Below are 20,788 nucleotides of genomic sequence, written 5' to 3'. Positions count from 1 at the left end.
GAACTCTTTATCGTACGTGGTATCAATCCGGGTACTCGGAGCTCCGAATAACCAGAGGGCGTTAATCACGCCTTTCGATATTTTCGATTATTTTCGAATTCTCTTCCGGGGGTCACGAACTTCCGGCGAATCGTTGGACGCGATTTTGAGAAATTCCTGCTGGGCCCACCGTTAAAAATAAGCGATTTTTTTTACTTTTGGGTAATCGAAATGGTTAGTCGGATAATTATCGTTTGCGCACTTTTCATTTTATCTTGGATAACATTTATTTCGCCAAATCAGACGGAAATTAGGTGAGAAGTGATTCGAAAATTCGAAAAAACCCTCATACCTTGTTTCGTTCAACGCTAAAAGCGTGAGATTGACTCTGATAAAACTATTCTTCGCGGTGGCGAGGATTTCAAAATGGCGGAGATATAATCGAACAGTTCGAGTAGTCCGCGGGTGCCCCGCCCTGTGTACGCGAGCTTTGGCTGGATGATATCGCTAACGTATACGTATATCCGGTTTCCTCCGCGCTGAGCATCTGTCGTCTGCCGTACGGAATCCAAAATCTGAAATTCGCGATCTGAAAACCGATAGCTACATCCAAACTCCGCAGCTAGGCGCGCATAACACGGTCTCCATAGTTACGTTTATAGGAGGTACAGTTGCCGACCCAACTTGATTTCCGGAGTTCCGGCTCACGACGATCGAATGGTGAAATTTTGAAAACCAAAGCGGGGCGCCGAAACGGGATGAAAAAAAAAAAAAAAAAAAGGAAGAAGACCGTCGGGAGAGCGACGAAAAAAAAACAAAAAATATAAAAACAGTTTTCCTTTCGCGCCACCTGCGGTGCGACAGCCTCCACGTACGGTGGAATGTATAAAATATCCACACACATACACCGCTGCATCCTGGAGATAATCGAAAAGAGAACCCGCACCGTAACACATAATAAATACATCCTTCTCTCTGTGTGCGTCATACACCGTACGTATAGGTTTTATGCATTTACATACAGTATACGTATACGTATACGCCGTGTACGTTACACGCGACTCCGCACGGAATCCGGTCGCGAAGGCCTGTCAACGCGGAGGTTCCGTTCGATGTTCTTCTGCATATCTAGTCGCACACGTATGTACGGGATACGTCGGATACACCACGGCATCGTACTCGAACGTACGTAGAGTCGGGTACTTAGGTGTACGGTATATGTACATACGTATAACCCACGTGTACACACATGTGTCACCGCTTACATGCAAATTCGGGGAATATATTAACATCTGATTTCTTCGGCGGATTGCTCCTGTTGTTGTTTTTGTCGTTATATTCGTATACATCAAGCTGGGATACACGGGGAACAGATTTTCCTTACTCGGCTAAATTTGAATTAATCATATTTTCAATTACCCTTTCGTGCGGTATAGGCGCGTACTATAAATGAGTAAATAATTACGTATAAGCAAACGCGGTTTCGCCTATATACGCTTTTCATTTCCCGGTCGTTGAAAATAAGGTTGAAAAGAGGGAAAAATCACCCTCCAAAAAACTTATGAACTATTAAGCGAATTCCCATTCGTATACATGTAATACGGGTGCAGGAATTGTATGTACCGGAAATCTCTGGCGCAAAAAAAATTCCCATACATTTTTCACATACGTCACACACGTTTTCGCATAGGCGGAATACTACGTAGGTATACGTTTAAGCGTAATACCGCCTCTAGATACCCCGAGCATTCGAAACGCACGAAAATTTACTCCCGTTAAATATTCGAACGCTTTGCAATAGCCGCCTTTGGGGTCGCCGCGATACCCGTTGCGGTTTACCGATATGATACACGACAATCGCATCGGGGTGACTACGTCGCTATATAGGATCATTATTTGGACCGCGGTAATCGCGCTCCGCGACGAATAACGGGATGGAGGGAAAAAAGTACGAAAAAAAGGACGTCCAACTTAGCGAAGTAGATCGCGTATTGGAAAATTCCCCCACTACCCCCAAATAGAATAATCACCGAGCAGCCGCCACGTTGCGAGTGTCTCGGGAATTTTTCAGCCCGTCAACTTCTGCTGTGGGTAAACTTTTCTGTAATTATACGAACCGCGATTCTTTTTGTTTTTTTTTTTTCCCCCATTCACGTGGGAGTTCGAAAAGCGAAATCTTTTCGTCCGTTCGCCGTGACGACGGAAACGGTAAATTAGCGGTTTTGTTATTCAAAATTATTGAAGATGAAAATTCATGATTGCAAAGTTTTTCATTCGTCCCCCGAACCATTTCAGCCCTCCATACATTTCGTATATTTTCGAATAGAGCGGCTACACCGTTGTACTCGAAGTAAAAAACTCACTCCGTCTGGTTGTCCTCGAAGGTCAGGGTGCCCTCTACGTTCAGATACTGTTTTCCTGGCTTGGCCGTGCCCTCCTCGGTGTGGTAAGGGACGACGACGCGACCCCTCGCTCCGCTGTAGCGGACAACCCTCAGAGAATATTGGCCGACGCTTTCCACGAGTTCAACGTCGCGCTCCGGGAAACCGAAAATTCCGCTGTGGTCGTCGTCCAGGATCATCACCGTCGCCAGACTCGGGGAAACCAACATCGCCGGCTGGGTGCAATTGCTCAACCTGTGAAACCGAAAAGTGTTTTACTTTTTTACAAATTTCATAATTTCATCATTTCGGTTCGACATTTTTTTCACAACTAAAAATTTGCTTTCATTGCGCGGAGATTTTTTTAAAACTATAACCCAGCGAAGCGGAAGAAGCGCAACGTTCTCTTCGATCTAGTTTTTTTTTTTTTTTTTTTTCGAGCCCTTATCATTCGCGAAGGGGTTAGCGACGAGACAAACTGCGAGTAGGTCGATACAATTGGCCGCGTGTTCGACGGGTTTAAATAAGCGGTGTATCGAAAAAATGTAGCGGAGAGGTAGGTAGAGAAATCCGGATCGTTTACCGGTGGAAAAGATTCACGTTGTACGGAAGTATAACGTACGCCACAGTCGAACACGTCGAGTAACTCGTTTCGTAGACGTGAAATATAAGTATATCGGGTGTACAAGCGAGACACGCGCGAGCTACGGGGCTAGATTTTAGTCGCAGATGTGCACCGGGGGAATTACCGAAGAGATCGATTCGTCGGGGGTACATACGTGCGATGTGGTAGTTACGCGAACCGAACGGGGACCCGCTCTTTTCGCCTTTCTTTCTCTTTTTTTCACGCGCTCTGTATTGCGAAGTGGCTATTTTACGCTCCGACCTCCCGACTGACCAAGTGACTGCGAAATCGCCCCCCCCCCCCCCCCCCCCCCCCCCCCGATCTAATTCCCCGACGATGTAATTAGTCCGGCTAGGGGTTATTTTTGGAAAATAAGAATCAAACCGCTCGTCTGGAGTGCGGGGAAAAAATTAGCATTATTTTTGTCTTATTTTTGTTTTTGCGCGCACATATATATTCTTCTCTGTTTCTTTTTTTTCTGTAAACTTTTCAGTTCGCGAGAGCGATCCGACATGAATCTTTGAGGCGACGCAATTCGACTCTGGATGTTCCGCGAGGAATATCCTTGGATAAGACATCCGTTGAAACAAACCGGTAACTTTCTTCCTATTCCTCGCTATATACTTTCTTCCTGCAAGCTCCTCCGTTCCCCGAGGCTTCAACTTTATCTGTACAGCGCTCCGAACTCGATGCTCCGAACTATATTCATGCACGAAGATCAGACGGCGGATTAATTCTCCGCTTGTTGCGTATATTATCGTTATCGATTGATTCTCGTTGCTCGTAAAAAATGTCAAGTGAACTCGTTCGGGTGCTACGGCTATTTTGGAAGGACATTTTTAATTCCGCGAAAAGAAAATCTTCGTCGGCATCGGGCGGCCGAATTCGTCCGAAGGTTTCGTATAAATTGAAAAAGAAAAAACAATGGAAAGCGCCTTTGAAAAAACAAAGGGTTCACCGTGTCATGAATATTCAAATTAACCCAAAGAATTATACCGCAGGTTTAATCGCGTTTGATCAAATGACCGATCGTTTGTACAGGTGTATGGACAAAAAGATGAAAGAGAAAGTGGGCGAAAGAAAAGAAGAAAGGGAAAATTGCCGAGGGTGAAATTTCGCGATTTTCATTTGTAACTAATTTTCATGTTCCTTGCAACACGTCCCTTTGGGTTACTCGAGCGACTCGTCTTTCTCTCCGTTTCCACCGATTCATCTTCCGACAAATACGATTCTCGCGATACGTGCTTCGCCCGGGGTAAAAGAAGAAACCAAAAAAAAAGAAAAAAAAAAAAAAAGAAGAATAAAACAAGAAAAAGAGGAAAAATGAAAGGAAACGAGATGATAAAGGGCGATGGATCCTCGTTCCATTGTTAATGGGTCCCGTATCTTCACCTTCCTCTCCTTTAAAACCCCGCGACGGAAATACAAAGGAACACACTCCCGGCCGTCATTTATCTGGTCAATATTTTTTTGTTACTCGTCAGTTGTCCAACAAATACGCACTCTCGAATCTCTCCGGGCTACTGGATTACCGCACGTATCCGGGCTCCGGTACCGACCGCCCGCCCGCCCGCCCGCCTATCTTCACCTCGTAACTACAGTATCTCGACATCCATATAAACAGAGAATATCGTTTTCTCAGATTTCGGTTGAGAGGAAACTTGAGTTATGGCTTCTGTCACCGAAACCCATAAATTTCTCTCGCAACGCTCGCCGCGATTTATCGTTCAACTCCATATAGACGAAATTCCGCGATATTTAAATAAGAATGCAAAACAAGATGGAATACCGTTTTATATGATATTCGAAAGGACTTTACGATCGGTATATCGACCTTACGGGGAAATTTCTGTCATCGTTCCCGTCACGCGGTCAGTTCTTTTTATCCAATATTTTTTTTCTCTCTAACGCCGGAGGTCGGAGGCCAGGGCGCCATTCAATAAGTGAAATGTGGTTGGAACGGTGACTTCTTTTCAAAAATTTTCCAATTCAAATTTCATCAAAAGTCGAAAAAAAGATGAACCAGGCCATTTTGTGGGAGCCCTTGACGTGCTGCATGTGAACGTAATGCTCAATTCTCGGATTATCGGTGCAAAACACCCGATCCTCGCCAAGTTTAACGTTTAATGAAGCGCGAAGCTTCATCGCGCAGGTCGAAGACCTTGACATTTAGGCAGCGTCGCATTCAATCGGATCTCGTCACTCCGACGAAAGTAAAAAAGCTCAAATCGAAGAACAGCGAATTAGGATCGTCAAATCGAGACGCCCCATTTCTCGAGGATATTCCTTCGCGCGCGTACTCCGCTTGCGAATATTTCAAGGTCGATGACATTCTCGCACCCGACATCACGAGGGAAAATTTGATCTCGTTGTCCGGGTGTTGTATATCTTGGCGATAAAAAAGCATGCCACACGACCATATCCATACACTCATCTTGGAAGTCGACCGTAATCTCGTGGCGCGCGGAATTCGCATGCAATTCACGCACCACGCATCGTTATCTGTACCGCGTGCATTCTACGACGACGGAACCGACCAATTTAACAATTACTCGCACGTGTCCTTCTCTCCCACACGTAATACGACTCTATAAGTTCAACGTCGTCGACCGGAAGAGACGTGAATTCTTCTACGTAGTTACAACGTTAAAAACCGCGGATTCCGCGAATCGTCGTCAGCGTTCTCCGAAGATGGAAATTTTCGAAATTTTATAATTACAATTTCGAATAACGAATTCGCTGCGGAGGTCGTGCGACACGCGGCGGCATCGGGACAGGCCTGTACGCCAAGAGTTTCGTCCAACTGACCTGATGTAGAAGTGTTCGTCCTCCTCGAAGAGTTCGTCGTCGATGACCGAAAGTTGTATGGTCTTCCTGGTCTCGCCGGGTGCGAAAGTCAAGGTGCCCCTCGCGCTTATGTAGTCGGACCCGGCCTCCGCGGATCCGTCCTCGGTGCAATAATCGACGTTGCACGCCTTGCTGAGGTCACCGCCGACCCTGGTCACGCCTACGTCGAAGGTACCGACGTTCTCCATGACCGTGTAATGGCCAGGTTCGAAGAAGACGCGCATCGCGTTCACCGTCTCGATGTCGACGCTCTCGGCCTCGGCGCGCTGCAACTCCGCCTTGACTTCGCTGAGATCGCTCTGGGCTCGCTCGCTTATCTTTCTACTCAGATTACCGGCACCCACCATTTTCCTGGTCGCTTGGACCCGGTAGAAGGCCCGGCTCTTCGGTCCCTTACCGAGGACCTCCTCGTGCGCCATGACCTCGAGCTGTTCCAGCGACAGGGTCGGATGTCGTTTGCGAAGTTCGCGCAGAGTTTGTATGTAGTCCTTACGCGTTTGCTCGAACTCCCTCGCCTCGGGTGAATCCCCGTCGAGGTGGTCGCAGCTCACCCCGTCGATTTGCGTCTTTATCTCGAGCTCCACGCCCCCCTCGGAGTCCCCCGCTTCGCCCTGAACGATCACGCCGCGTTTGTTCATCCGGTAGCCCTTGTGCAGGTATTTGTAGATTAGCAGACGCCTGTCGGCGACGTAGGCCGTCAATACGGTGGCCGGGAAAAAGGAGAAGGTCAGTATGCCCTCCCAGACCTCGAGGACGCCGGGACTGGACACCGCGAGTATCACGTAGAGCCAGACGTAGGCGAATATGCTCCACGTCGCCGTGACGAAGAACACCCTCAGGTGCTTTATCTTTCTGGTCTCGCCGTCGGGTATGACGAAGACGCAGAGCGCTATGATCACGAACAGATTGTAGGCCGCCGAGCCGACGATTGTTCCGGGACCGAGTTCTCCCGCCTGGAAATTCTTCGCCCATATTTCAATGATCGACAGGAGGATCTCCGGCGCGCTACTCCCCAGTGCCATCAGGGTAAGGTTCGCCACGGTCTCGTTCCAAACTCGCACCACCACTATCTGGGGTTCTCGGCCGTGTCGCCGCACGACCAGTTCCTTCTCCTTGGAAGTGATGACTTCGATCGCGGCCATGAACCGATCGCTTATTATCGACACGCCGATGAAGAGGTAGAGCAGAAGGAAGAAGTAGACCAGGCCTCTTATTATCAGGTCGGTCAGTTCCAAGTTCTCCTGCGGCGACCAGATCGGGAACACCAACCCCGGTTCGCACCGGACCGAATAATTACCTGGCATTTTAACGACGATTTATTCGCTCGATTATCTTCGGTCTGCAGATTTGTTTCGGTTTTTCCTTCAGCTGCGACAAGACCCCGCCGGTCCGGAATCGGGGGAGGGAATAATGCGGAGACGAAGAGAACGGGACGCGAAATCGAGAGACTCTGTCACCCCTGCGAGACGAGTCCTGCAGCTACCTGGGGTCGCTACCCGGAAAATCGCGTTTTAATCGGTCCATCACGAATTTCCACGGACGGAACCCTGGTCGCGTTCGTTCGCGTACTGCCTCGGTTCAGGTGATCGGACCTCGCCTCCGTCACCTCGACGCCCCGGCGCCCCGACGTCGACGCTGGGCATCCTCCGGCGCGACGACCGTCACCCCAAGGCGCAAGCGCGTCCACACCGACGACTCAGACGACGCTCGCGACGTGCAAACCACCCCGAAGTCTCGATCAGGTTTTCTCCACGCTCCGCTCCGTAACGTTCTCTCGGGCTCGAATTTCGACCCTGCGCTATTTTGTTTGACCTCGGCGTCTGACCTTCGACGATTCTGTTTTTTTTTTTTTATTTTTGATTTTGATTTTTTCTTTCATCGTTCGAGGGGCACGATTTTTTCGCACCGTCAACCGAACACCTTCACCGCAAATTTGGCGTTTCGTACTTCACACCGGTTCTCCTCTTAAAGCTGGATTTCCTGAAAGTGTACCTTGTGTCTGAGTTTATTTATTTTTCAGGGGTTTGCATGGGACCCCGGGGGAACGGGCGGCGCGTCCTTCTCTCGGGTATCCGAACCGGTCGAAAGGGGATACCGTTAGGGTGTGAAATTTTGGTGTTTTCATCACCCGGGATACTCGGAGTGTTTGCGAAACATGACGTTCTCTAGAATCGTCTCACCGAAATTCATCAGCGGCGATGAAACTCGAATTTTCTCACTCCCGACGGCAAAGTATGAGAGACGGAACGAATCGGGTTACATCTGTTCCCGCCTGAAAACAAAAAACCCCTTTTGCCCACGCAGGATTGGAACGTAATCCGTGACTTGCGAAACGATTGAAAATATATCGACGCAGAATTAGGAAAGTTCGACGCGATACAGCCGATAGCCTGTAAAACAAACGCGACACGCGAAGCGTCGTCGATGCGGTATGTGTATGTGTATACATATAATCCCGCGAGTTACACGCGGCATTATTAGGATTTTACAGGCTTTCGGGAGGCGTACGACCATAAAATGGAACGTACACCGCGCGTTCGGAGTTTAATTTAATCAGGAATAACAGTCTTAATTTTTTTATGCCCCTATAGACGGCTGCACACACCGCGGCGAAGGGATTGAACGGTAAGGAATTGCTACATCAACCGGCTCCGGAGAGAACCGCGGTGCTTCATTTGCGACCCGCTTTCATTTACGGACTACGTGGAATCTGATATACCAATAAACAGCGATGCTAGGGTATTAAATTACATTCACATCGTTCGATCCTTTTTTGTTTTCTTTATTTTCACTTTCCACCGTCCGCATCCATTTTTCCCATCTCACTCGACTTCATTCGCTTGAATATATTCTTCATCGTACGATCCTCGTATGGATGCGCAATTATACTCCAAGGACGTCATCGATTGTTCTTACCCTGAAATCGGAAAATTGTCCGTCCGGTGCGGGATGTTCCGATTGATCAAAAACGATCCAGTTAAGGAAGAGCGATCCGACTGTGGATCGCCGTTTCTTTTCTCTACCATTATGTTTCAATTACAATTTGGTCAAGGTAGGCAAGTTTACATACTGAAAGGTTCGACGTCGTGCAATTGCGTTCGCCGGGCGAACGACCTTCTCGTTCAAAATGAGGCTCCTGGCTATCTCTGACCATTACGACGTGTCGTTCGCCTCGTAATCACACTTATCAATCTCAGCATTTTCAAAATCCGCAATCGGAGGCGCGGGATCGTGACGACGTTTCACCTCAAAAATGGTTACAGATTAATCCAATGGTTACCAACGGAAATTCGGTTCAACCTCCCACAGGAATCACCGACATCGATGCGCCGGATTCGAAGATTCGAAAATTCGCTGTAGGTGGCTGTCCCTGAAAAAAGTGATATTTGTCGACCCTTGTCTTATCGATGAATGTCGGTGTCAGCGTTGGTATTGACCCTGAAACATCCGCGCTTTCCGCATCGGAGTGACATTTGCGAAAGAATGCTGAATAACGGGCATTTGACTCGCGGTTAATCACGCTCAAGAAATCTCAAGTTGAGTTATTGAATAACCCAATCGATCCGAGCAAAGTCGAAGACATTGAAATGCCCTTACTTTGCTACCACAGAGATAATTCTTACTCGAGGATTTTCAATCCAGATCAATTGAAATAACGAGAACTCGTATTATGTGGTAAAAAATTTATTGCGTACACATTCATAAAGGCAGATTTAACGCTCATTTACTACTTACAATTAAATTAATATTTGAGATAATTGATTCCGAGTACGATCATTGGAATAATTGGTGCGATACCCATTCCGTATTCGATTTGAAATTCCTTACACGTGTCTAATTGTTTGTTAATTATTTTTACGTAATAATTATATCCTCGATCATCCATGTAATTATAATAATAAATATCGCATACTTTCATTACGGTCAACGGACTTTTCTTCTCTCTGGCGAATCGACTCGGTAACCTTTACGCAAGACACCGTAGCTGACTTCACGTAATCTTAGAGACTGTAAAATTGAAAGGTAAACAGCTAATGTTGTCGATTGTAATTCGACATTGTTGAAGAGTATATATTTTTTTTGGTTCTCGCCGTTGTCTTTTATCGTTGAATTGATTGCGATCGTTTGATGGTAGACACGGCGATGTTTCGGGAGAAAGGATGAAGAAAAATGGAATAATATCGTTACTCGACGTCGATCGGAGTGGCAATATCGTGGCAAGGCGCGGATGAAAGTTCGCGGCTGTGTCTCCAATCTGAAATTCCGTCAGCTATAAGGGGATCGCGATAAATAATGGAGGGGATTATCATACCCCGATATCCCGGTTAATGAAAACCGTTACGCCGTAAGAAATTACGAAGTAGCTGCGGAGCGAGCTTTTCATCGAGGAAAATTTCGTTCCGTAGCAATTTATTGGATATCCGGTGCGATACTCCGATTTTCGTTAGAGTTGGGAGGCGTAACTCCGTTGATAAATTTTATGCCCCTGCGGATTAACGGGATGACTCGCCCCTCGGTAGAACGATGACCAACGTCGAAGAAATATATGACGTACCTTATCCCCCAGAAATCATGTCTGTGCCGCCTTCCCTCCACCCTGAAAAATAGGTCATCATAATCTTGAACACCCTTGCGATATCGAATTAAAATCACGGAGATCGTAAGCAGCGCCTATAATTTATCCCGCTCCGGAACACCGCCGTGTTCCTTTTTCAAGTTTTTCACGGCTATTTTCAAGTCGTGTTAGTTCTGAGACTCGATAATTGTCTTATTCATTTTCCGAAAAATAACCTCGGCTTACAGCAGATTGTCCCGTGACAGGGAAAATCTGACGATCGAGGGAATCTGGGCTTCCAGGTCGATTGGATAAAATATTTCGAAAATTTTCAGTCTCGTACTTTTACCGATAAAATTCGGACTTCCGCATCGATTAATGATGCGAGGCGGATTTGTTCTGAAGTTCGGCATAGCATGAGTTCCCCAGAACAATGTCGAGGTTACGTGGTACCGTGGCAAACCAACTAGAGCTCATCCTCGCGAGAGGATTGTCCTTGAGCGATAGCGAGAGCATGCGAGGGGCGTTCGTAATGGAAATATGTTCTACCGAGGTGAACTTGTTGTCGTCGAGGTCCAGGATTACGAGCGTTCCACCCGTTGGCATGGACCCCTCGGGGATCGCGGACAGCTGATTTCCGGCCAGCGAGATCCTCTTCAGGTTTGTCAGGTTAGAAAAAGTCCCCGACTCTATTCGGGAGAGTCCGTTGTTGTCCAGCGTCAGCGTTTCCAGAGCCACGAGATTTTCGAACGCTCCCGCACCGAGACTCGATATGTTGTTCCGCCCCAGAGAAAGAGTTTTCAAATTCAACAGTCCTCTGAATATGTGGAACGTGCCCAGTTTCACGATGTTGTTGCGCTCCAAGGAAAGCGACCGTAGATTGTTGAGTTTGTCGAAAGTCCCCTCACGAATGTCGGAGATCTTGTTCCCCGATAAATCCAGCGTCGTTAAATCGGTGGTGTAATTAAAAGCGTTGATTTCTATCTTCGATATGTGATTACGAGCCACGGAAAGAGTCTCCAATTTGCGCGCTTGCCGCAACTTCAAAGACGAAGCCTCGCAGTTCTCGTTGCAGATCGAACGTATCTCGTTGTCGTCGAGGTAGAGGGCCGTCATGTTCTGCAAGTGGGACGCCTCGAAGTCGATGATTCCAGAACGGTTCAAATAAACGTGGGACAATATGGGCGCGCTTTTGCTCAAACCGATCGTTGTGTCGGGGTCCATAACGAGCTGATTGTTGGCCAGATGCAGATATTTCAACGACGGAAGTTTTCCGGAGGAGAACGAAAGCCTTTGAAGACTGTTCTCTTCGGCGATGAGGCGCTCGAGGCTCGTGAGATTTGCGTCGAACTGGAAGCTGCAGGAATTCTCGGCGTCGTAAAGTCTCGTTTTGATGTACACGTATCTGGTGTATCCGGTGTGATCGGCGGTGCTGCGAGACTTGCAATTTCCGTTCAAAATCAGGGTTTTCAAATTTTCGAGTTCCGAGAACGGCTGGAGGTTCAGACTCGCGAGTTTGTTGTTCGCCAAACTGAGGTGGGAGATATTCGGCGCCGACGAAAAGGTCTTCGTCGAGACGGACGTGATCTGGTTGTCGTCCAACGTAAGGCGTGTGAGATACTCGTTTTCCACGAATCCTTCCGGCAAACTTTTCAGTCCAACGCCCGTCAAGTTCAAGGAAAATTCTAATCCATCCGCGAAACAACCGACGGGCAACGACGAATTTGAATTCGAATCGTGAGCGCCGCTGCTTTCCGCTAACGATGATTCGACGAGCGTCGACGCGATTCCGATCGCGAGCAACGTCAAATGCAGCTGCCCGAGACGTCGGTGCTGCGACATCTTTGCCGTCGACATCTGAAAAATAATTTACAGGTAGTTTCGTTCGATGTCTAAAAAAACTGGAATCGTTTCGTTTTGTACTTTGCCTAACGGGAACAGTCATGACTTTCGAACGAGCTATCTTTCGATCGGTGTCATTTTCTTTCAAATGAGAAAAACAAAGTACGTACGTAGACATTGGTCTATCGGTACTTGAAAAGCAATAAAAATTAGGATTTAGAAAGTCTTCCGAAGGCTAAATATGGTCACTGTTTTATTATTTATTCTCACATTAGCGATGGCATTCGAACAATATTTATTTCCTTTCTCAATTATCGCTGTATTACGTTATAATGCATTGACGAAACATACGGACAATTACGCCAATCCTTCGAATCAAGAGATAACTTTCAAACAAACGAAGCAGCGGTATTCCATTCATCCAAGAGATCCCGCAGAGCGTTGTTGTCAAAGATTTTTTGCTTTTTCGAAATCGCACAAAGAGAAGAAGAAGGTGCGAAGGTCGTCGAGATGAATGAAATTTGTTACCACTTCATTTTTTTCTTAGCTGACGTACGAAAGAAGTTGAACAATTCCATGAATCGTGATCGCTCTAATTCGCCCTTAAAACTACGAGCTTTTACTTACTGAAATCGCAATCTTTTTCCTCGTTTTTCCCCGCATTTGAGGCAATAAAATTTGCAACAAGATAAATCAATTCCACCACTTACGCGCGTACGACTAATTATAGAGCACCACTTTCACCCCGGAGAGAAAATAAATAGTCTGTATTCGATCTACAGACCATTGGATTGAACTAATCAACTATTCTTTCCGAGTAAGCGCTAAACGCCAGAGATGCCACGACGGGAAAGTCAATCGGCATACGCGTACCTTCTTAGCTATTTTACCCCCTCCCTTTTCGTCGCTTCCGACGTCAGAAACGGAGATTTTCGAATCCTCCTTGTCCATTGGAGTTCAAGGATATCTGATCTAATTCATTCGATTTTTATTCTTGGAGGATCTGGTTTTGGGAGTGTCCCTTCGACGAAATGAAATTAGAGGGATTTACCGGTGATTTTGTTGGATTCTATTTAGACCGATTGTTGTTTCGATAAAAATTTACAAAAATCAATTCCAATCTTCTGAACTTGTGGAACGTAATGCATAGTGGACGAGACGATTTTGATTTCATAGAAATTCAAAGGTCGCTTGTAATGATCGAAAAGAATTTCCTTTTTTGTTAACGTCATATAGCCGCAACAACATAACTATTTTCGATAATCGAAGATCTTCGAAATACCGACAATCCACGAAACCAAAAAATCTGAAAGTACGAGTAAATCGAGCGTTGGGTACGCGAATATCGACGTGCTCAGAATTTCAAAGCAGTTGGTTAAATCCATTATCGAGGCATCTTCAGCCCGCAAGGTCAGAAGTTGTGCGCGCGCGGAAAGTGAGAGTAAAGTCATTGGAGGACTGACATAATCGGTGTCATAAGCACCCCCAGCCATCGGCGTCCCTCTCGTGGACAGGGATATGGAACAATTCCTAATCTGGAGATTGTAAAAACAAAATGATTTACGAACCTGGTGCGTTTCGGTAATTACTTTCTAACAAAATTCTGATACAACAGGGATTTTAATAGTGATTTGAAAATCGTCGAAGGACCGAAACCTTTTCAAATTTCGATTCCCCACCCAAAAAATATTTTTTTCTTTCGGTTTGCAGTATTTCGATGTATTCTGTTGTGTTGATTTAAAAAAAAAAAAAAAAAAAACGATGCCGTCGACTACATTAAGCAAGGACTCAAGCCAATCAAAATATCTCAATTTTCCTGCTACGAAAAGTGAAAAATTTGCGACAATTCGAACAATTTCATCGATAGATCAATTAGCTTTCAGGTTTGGATTCCTGAGATCAAAATACATGAGAAACCATGCAATCCCCGATCAAAAAAAAAAAAAAAAATGTTGATTTTTCGGCCAAAAATAGAGTATTTTAAAAATTGGTTGCAGGACACTTTTTCAGCATATTTAAACTTCAGGCAAACGAATCCGTTGAGTAACTTCAGGTAGGAATAGATCCCACCGAGATATATCGATTTTTCTGCCCCAAAATCAGAAAATTGACGATAACTCGATCATTTGGTATGGCAGATCAATTTAATCAGCAGATTTGGATCCTTGGGTCCTTCAATTACGCACAAAACCACTGTAAGTAAATATTTTCATTCTTGAGCATTGCTAGTTCTTTCCAAGTTTTTGATTCTCCGAATACAGTCGCCGGTCAAAAAAACTTCAACGACCTTTTGAATTACAGCAAAGTTCAAGGCGCGATAATTAATTTTGATTCCAAAATGTCAGAACCTATTTTTCACAAGTAGATCAAAATTTAAAGAAAAACTAAAGCCTATGCCTTCCAAAAAGCCGAAAAATTCGCTCTAAGTTATCAACCGTCACGTTATCTTCCCATTTTTTACACAAAATTTGCCAACCCTCGTTCAGATCAGCTTTTCACATAGGTACCCGATGTTTCGTACAACCTCAAAGAGATGGTGGAAATATCCTCGTGTCGGAGAATCGAGTCAATCTCGGGTGTCAAAACGTCGAGAAAGTACGTGAAATAGAAAAAAAAAAAAACATCTCCTATGTAGAAAAACTAAAACAAATTAAGACTCAGCACAGGCTGAATCGGCTCATGAATTTTCAGAGAACAGCGAAATGAATTGACGAATTTTTTGGATATCGATAAACCAATCGACAAGGGAAATGTCTTGGAACGTCCGTTGCGCAGACGTGATAATATCTCGGAGGAACGTTTCAACGGCATCATTCGGATGTGCCTGGAGCCCCGAAACTCCGGTGATCACATCTCTCTGTCTTCGCCTAAGAATTTCGTCGTCCAATATTTTACGGTGTCTCGAAATCACCCCGTTAAAATTTGCGGCAGACCGCAATGCCCCCTCGCCGCCGAAGATGACCCGAGGTGAATATCGCGATGACAAATTCAATTTATCCGAGTAAAAATTCTTCTTCATCCAGAGTATACATAGATGCGTATGCGTATACGTATAAAAGGAATGACAAGCGGGGCGCCGGACGCCGAAGACTTACGAGTTGTTCAAATTATTGCACGTCATTGTATGTATAACGACCCGTTTCGTTTGCTCTCGCTATGATTGTGTTTGCCTTCTCCTTGTTCGGCGATGGAACGACCCGATGTACTCGGTCGCAAGCAATTTTCTATCAGCGATTCGGCAGCGGGATTCGATTGAGTTCAACCCGTCGCGTGCTTTTCGGGGATTTTAATATAACAGAGCTTTTATCTTCGTCGTTCGAAAATCCGCCTTTTTTCCCTATTTCGTCAGGAAGCGATGGGAAATAATCTCTCCATTTATCGACGACGATGTTACAGAACGGAGGGAAAGAAGCAGCAGCCAAGATCCCCCGAAGTTGTCGAAAAGACCGAGAGAAGCCGATCCCCTTCGTCCGAAGATCCTGCTAACGAGCACCGGGATTTCCCCGTGGAATTAACAGTAACGCCCTGCAATATCGAGGGGGTTAAGGGTCGTCGAACACCTCGCGACAACTCGGAACAAAGCCCCCGTCAATCCTGCACCCTCGGAGTCATCTCCCGTTGCAGTTCGAGAACTTACAGTATCGCCTCTTCGAAGTCATCGAAGCGTCACGCTCGCGGACAAACTAATCGGGAAGAGTGCTGGCGCAGAAGGTGTTCCAAGTTCATAATAAACTTACCGGTCACTTTGTCGGATAAAATTTTCGGTCCGCGAGCGCCCAGCGGAGCGTCCGAGGACGAAAAACAAAACAGTCGCGACGATCGGCCGAGCCCGAATGGAAAGCAGAATGCGAAGCTTCCCAAAAATTCTCACCGCAAGCACCAGGAGAACAAGAAGTCGGGTAACTCCGGCGGAGGCTCGTTCGGGGATCGCGACTGTCATAAGAAAACTGGTACGGAGATATCCCGCGTCGAGAAAGCCAACCAAGTCGACCCTTGTCATTTACGGACATCCAAATCCTTCCCCGAACCCGCAACGTCCGGAAAACCCGTTTCGGAGGCCAATAGGAACAACGTGGCCGGAAAAAAATTTACTTCCGGGTGCTCAGATGGGCTGGAAAGACCGGACGATCACTCAAATCCACGGACTGGACGCGAATCGCCCGAGTCCTCCGAGTGTCCTCGGCGGAAAATACATCGGGGAAAGTGCGATTCGCCGGGCCTTTCGAACTGGTCGGCGATTCTCTCGGATAAATTGTTTGGCCCGAGAAAGAGGAGGGCCCTAAAAAATGGCGAGAACAAACTCGCGAGGCGTAAATTAACGACAGTTCGAAACGCGCGGGATCGAATTCAGTGTGAATCCGACCCGAAATCAAACGAGAAAAAGGGACGGTTGATGCTGAAGAAATACACGATTTTAAACGGCCCGGAGACCGTTGAGGAAACCTTATGCTTCGACGTTCTCGCCGGTCAAAGAAGCGAACAAAAATTCGAGAAGAGAATTTGCCAAAAGATTCCGCGAAAGCTAGAAACGATCGAGGAACGAAATATCGTCGTGGACAACTTCTCGGGTAACACGTGGCAACCTCGTAAATCGAAGGGCTGCGGTCAACCGGAGGACAAAGTTCGCAGATCAAGGTCGAGTTCCAAGAGATCGACGCGTCAGATTGAAAAAACCACCTCCACCGAGCACATTTTCCTAACGAATTTAATCGCTAAACTTTTGAACAGGCACCTCGTATTAACGGGTGGTCAATGTAATGGAAAAGATAAACGAAAAATCGACTCGAGGTATCGTCGCGACGAAAAATGTTCAAATTTTAAGCGTAACGGCGACGCCGTGTCCCGAAAGTACGCGACTACCAGCGTCCATAAACACGGGAAGAGGTCCTCGATGAGCCAGAAAAATTCGCATGGAAGAAAAACAATCGAGGATAGTGCCGGCATAGATATATTCTATGGTGCCGGTAACGACGAGGATTCCCGACGTAAAAAAATTACGCAAATCGGTTCGATGACTAATACAGAATGTGGAACAAAAGAAAAATCGAAGGGCGTAAGATATGAAGGCTCTGGATCGTCGGTCAAGGTGAAAGTCCTACGGGCGATAGATAAAAATCATGAAGGAAAAAGGTTCGGCGAAACTTGTTCTCCCTGTCCGCGCTCCGAGGAGAAAATCGAAACCAGAGGAAATGTATTCCACCCGGGCAGAAAGGGATTAGAATCGCAGAGTGAATTTGAAGAGTTCAACGTGGAAACAGGCGGGCAAAAGGACGTGACCTTTTCAAGAGCGAATACCTGCGAGAGATTAATCGTTAAAGCAAATGTAATATCGCAGCCTACGATGGATCCAGACCCTCGGTGCGTGGGGAGAACACTTTTAATAGCCGGCCAAAACATCCGCGTAAAAATGCTCGACGATCGGGAAACTTCGACGACCGGGTTGTCCGAAGAATCGGTTGGGAAACACGACCGGCAAAAGCGTAAAATTTCGTCGACGTCGGCTAAAAAAACAGAAACGAAATGCGTGAGGGTCACGGGAAGCCCGGGACGTTGCTCGGGCGGCAAAAACCTGGTGCCAGCAAACGATAGCAAATCTTTGTTACGGCAGCGGAAGAACGCGACACCAATTAGCGTCGGGTATGGGGAATGCGTGAGAAAGACCGGAAGCGATGATACGAACGTATGCCGGTCGAATAATCCCGAGGGAATCCGAAGGGTCGAAGATCTCCCGAAGTCCAGGCTGGACAGGGGGAAATTGTGTTCTTTAGTTAGACTGGAAGTTCCCGAAGGATGTGAGAAAGCGGTTTTTTATGATGAAAAGAAATCCAAGGAGAGGGACGATATTACCGGGGGAAAGAGGGAGCCCTGCGGTCGACCCGGATGCAAGAATGAACGCGCATCGCGCAGCGGTGAATTATTAAAACTTTATCCAAGAACTTCAAGCGCGGAGGAATTGCACCGAGGAGTTTCCAAAGTGGAAATTGACAGCTCAGCGAATACGGGAAACTGGATGAAATCATCCGGGGAGGATTTGGACGTAACGAAACCAGAATCTCGAAATATAATCAACTTTTACTACCCACCGGGGAGTAACGAAGCCCCCGCTTCTAGGCGCGAATTACAGACCGACGAAAACGGAGAAGTGAAAAAGGCCGAAGAAACGAGTAATGCGGAACAACGAAAGCCTCTCCAACGAATCGAAAATCCGAGGCAAGTGTGTCGCGCAAACGCAACTTTAAACAACGACGATATCAGCGCATCAGTTTGTAGAAAGTGGAACAGCGACGAGGACAAGAACGACGGTCATTCGACGCGGGAACGAAATGTTTCTAACGGCAGCGCTAAAAATGATTTACACCAAAACTTTGGCATCGAAAATTCGAACCTTCGGGACGTTAATCGTGTGAGTCCAGAACCGCTAATCCCTGCGATTAAGAGTCCTAAAAAGTCAGATCTGTATCCTAAGACGAGCAATAAACAACCCTTTCGTTTGTCGAGCTCAACCGTAGCCAAAAGGTTTGGGAAAAATCGGGAAAAGAATGAAAATGGCGGTCCGAGAAACCCAGACAAAAAAGACGGTGGGAAAAAATCGAAAAGAGAATCAGATCCAAATCCTTTGACGAAAAGTAGCGAGAACATTTCCGACGAAGGGAATAGAAAGGCGCGAAGTTTGCTGCATACGGAAACATCGAAAGTCGAAGACCCGGAGACCCTCGGTAGCGGGAAAATCGTCAAAGGCGGCAGCGAAATAAGGAAAAGTCGCGAAAGTCGCAAGTCCAGTGAATCGCCGAGTCTTCAAAGGAGCGCCGGACCGACGGAGAAGGACGAAACTCCGAGCGGGGGTGTTCGCGAGGATGGGAAGGTGGGTGAAAATAAGAGGAAAAAGAGCGCGAAAAGTGAGAAAACAACACCGGGAGAAGCTTTAATCAGCCGCTCAGGCGGAAATCGAGGCGTGACCAGAACCGCGGATTTATCCTCAGAGCGTTTAATGAATGGGAAAAATCTCCGACCCTCTCTCCGCCCTGAGGAAAATCTTAATTCTCATCGCACTTCCACGTCGAAGGACGAGGAACTGCCGGGCGTTGATAAAACGGGCATACCGAAACAGTCGAAAAGCGGCAGGACCGGCCCAAAAAGATCAAACGCCGTAGCGGGGAGAATAGGAATGAAACAAAAAACGGAAAAATTCGCAGATTCAGGAATTAACCAGATGTCTGTTGGAAAAGGCGAACGAAATAGTCCAGATTCTGGATCGATGAGGTCTCGCGTGACCGGGGACTCTTCGAACATCAAATCTGGACGGATTCCCGAATTGATATCACGAAGGTCTATGAATTTCAAGAATACCGGAGACCGCCACAGTAATAACGCGAGGGCGGAATCACCTCGAAAGAATTCGCTCGTTGATTGTAATTTAGAAAATGCGAACCCTGCGCCGAGCGGCGAGAATTCCTCGGCTATCCATAAGTCGGACGTTAAAGATCCAAGCCGCAGAAGAGTTCCGTGTAATTTCCAAGCCCACACTAATGACGGAAACAGAAATGGAACGCTAACATCTCAATGTTCGCGAGTGAGTCCAGATTCTCATAAGATTACAGAAAAACCGCGGAATAATAAAAGCGAGGAGAATCCGAATGCCGACTCGGGTTTACCGGGTTGTCCGAGAAGTAAGAGAGACTCGAAAAATTTCGAAGGATCAACCGCAAGCTCGAATTACTCCAGCAACGAAAGAGAGCGGGAGATCATGCAACATGAATACGAGAATGTTCCAGATAAACTTTCGTCGTTCTCTGGACCGGAAAACCAAAAAAACGAGTCTCCGACCGGTGGCTGTTGTTTGGCCGACGGCCCCAAACAATTTTTGGATCAAGGGCAAACATTTTCTACGGCCGAGTGCAAGCGACAGCCGTCAGAAAAAAAAATATTCTGCCCTCAAAATGGCGGCCAAAATGCGGAAAGCGAATTGCCTAGAAAAAGCGAAAGAACTCGTAGAACGAGTGAAGTCTGCAAGAAAATAGCTGTTGATCAAAACGAGAAAAATATTCCGAAAATTTACGATGGTAACGAAAACCACGTCAATTCAATGTCGTCGATAGAAAAAGCGTACAATCATCTGAAAACGATATTGAACAAAACGAAGAATTTTCACAAGGGACTTTTGTGCGGCAAACAAACCAAAGAAACGCAATTTTACGGTGAAAATTCTGGGAAGAATGTAAAATCAAAGACTTCAAACAGTAGCGGATCTCTCACTGTATCGATATCTTTCGGGAGCTCAATATTCGCCAATGTGAATACACCTACTTATCATAGAAAGGAAAAGAACTGTATGAAACATTGAATTATCAGTATACAATTTTGACACCTGGTATAAATAATACACTACCGTCTCATCCGCACAATATAAGCAGCAATAAAATATGTCAGAATGTAACAAACATCATTCTAAGTTTTCATAGATCGAATGACTATCGGTATTCTTGTTATGTTATAGACGCAACTGAAGTTGTAAGATAATCGTTTTGTATAATTTTTCAAAAGAAATTATTTTGACGGAGC

The 20,788-nt window shown here is 46.3% G+C and overlaps 3 protein-coding genes across 5 annotated transcripts in view; 1 reads left to right on the top strand and 2 right to left on the bottom strand.

Annotated features, from left to right (window-relative positions):
• LOC105690124 (sodium/calcium exchanger 2) overlaps positions 1-8,430 on the bottom strand; it is a 76,988-nt gene extending 68,558 nt beyond the window's left edge. For both annotated transcript variants that reach the window (XM_012407689.3, XM_048651875.1), the window contains exons 1-2: positions 5,794-8,430; positions 2,343-2,615 (exon numbers count right to left, since the gene is read on the bottom strand). In XM_012407689.3, the coding sequence (XP_012263112.1) occupies positions 2,343-2,615; positions 5,794-7,136 (1,616 nt within the window). In that variant the 5' untranslated portion in view covers positions 7,137-8,430. The remainder of the gene's footprint in view (positions 1-2,342; positions 2,616-5,793) is intronic.
• A 1,079-nt stretch (positions 8,431-9,509) lies between these two features.
• Positions 9,510-13,070, bottom strand: LOC105690052 (leucine-rich repeat-containing protein 15-like). Of its 2 annotated transcripts, none has more exons than XM_048653342.1 (3): positions 12,857-13,070; positions 10,731-12,244; positions 9,510-10,429 (listed from the first exon to the last, which is right to left on the bottom strand). In XM_048653342.1, exons 1-2 carry the CDS (start codon positions 12,890-12,892, stop codon positions 10,763-10,765), a joined length of 1,518 nt encoding a protein of 505 aa, XP_048509299.1. In that variant the 5' UTR covers positions 12,893-13,070; the 3' UTR covers positions 9,510-10,429; positions 10,731-10,762. The 2 variants fall into 2 exon arrangements, with proteins under 2 accessions (XP_048509299.1, XP_048509300.1); XM_048653343.1 differs by having other exon boundaries at positions 10,937-12,244.
• Positions 13,071-14,549: 1,479 nt separating this feature from the next.
• On the top strand, positions 14,550-20,570 carry LOC105690106. Its single transcript, XM_012407651.4, has 3 exons — positions 14,550-14,824; positions 14,921-15,196; positions 15,626-20,570. The coding sequence occupies exons 1-3, from the start codon at positions 14,763-14,765 to the stop codon at positions 20,568-20,570; spliced, it is 5,283 nt and encodes a 1,760-aa protein (XP_012263074.2). The 5' UTR covers positions 14,550-14,762.
• The last annotated feature ends 218 nt before the right edge of the window (positions 20,571-20,788 follow it).

This window comes from Athalia rosae, chromosome 3 (assembly GCF_917208135.1).
Source record: "Athalia rosae chromosome 3, iyAthRosa1.1, whole genome shotgun sequence".
In the NCBI taxonomy this organism is placed as follows: domain Eukaryota; kingdom Metazoa; phylum Arthropoda; class Insecta; order Hymenoptera; family Athaliidae; genus Athalia; species Athalia rosae.
This window is presented reverse-complemented; position numbering and strand designations above follow the sequence as displayed.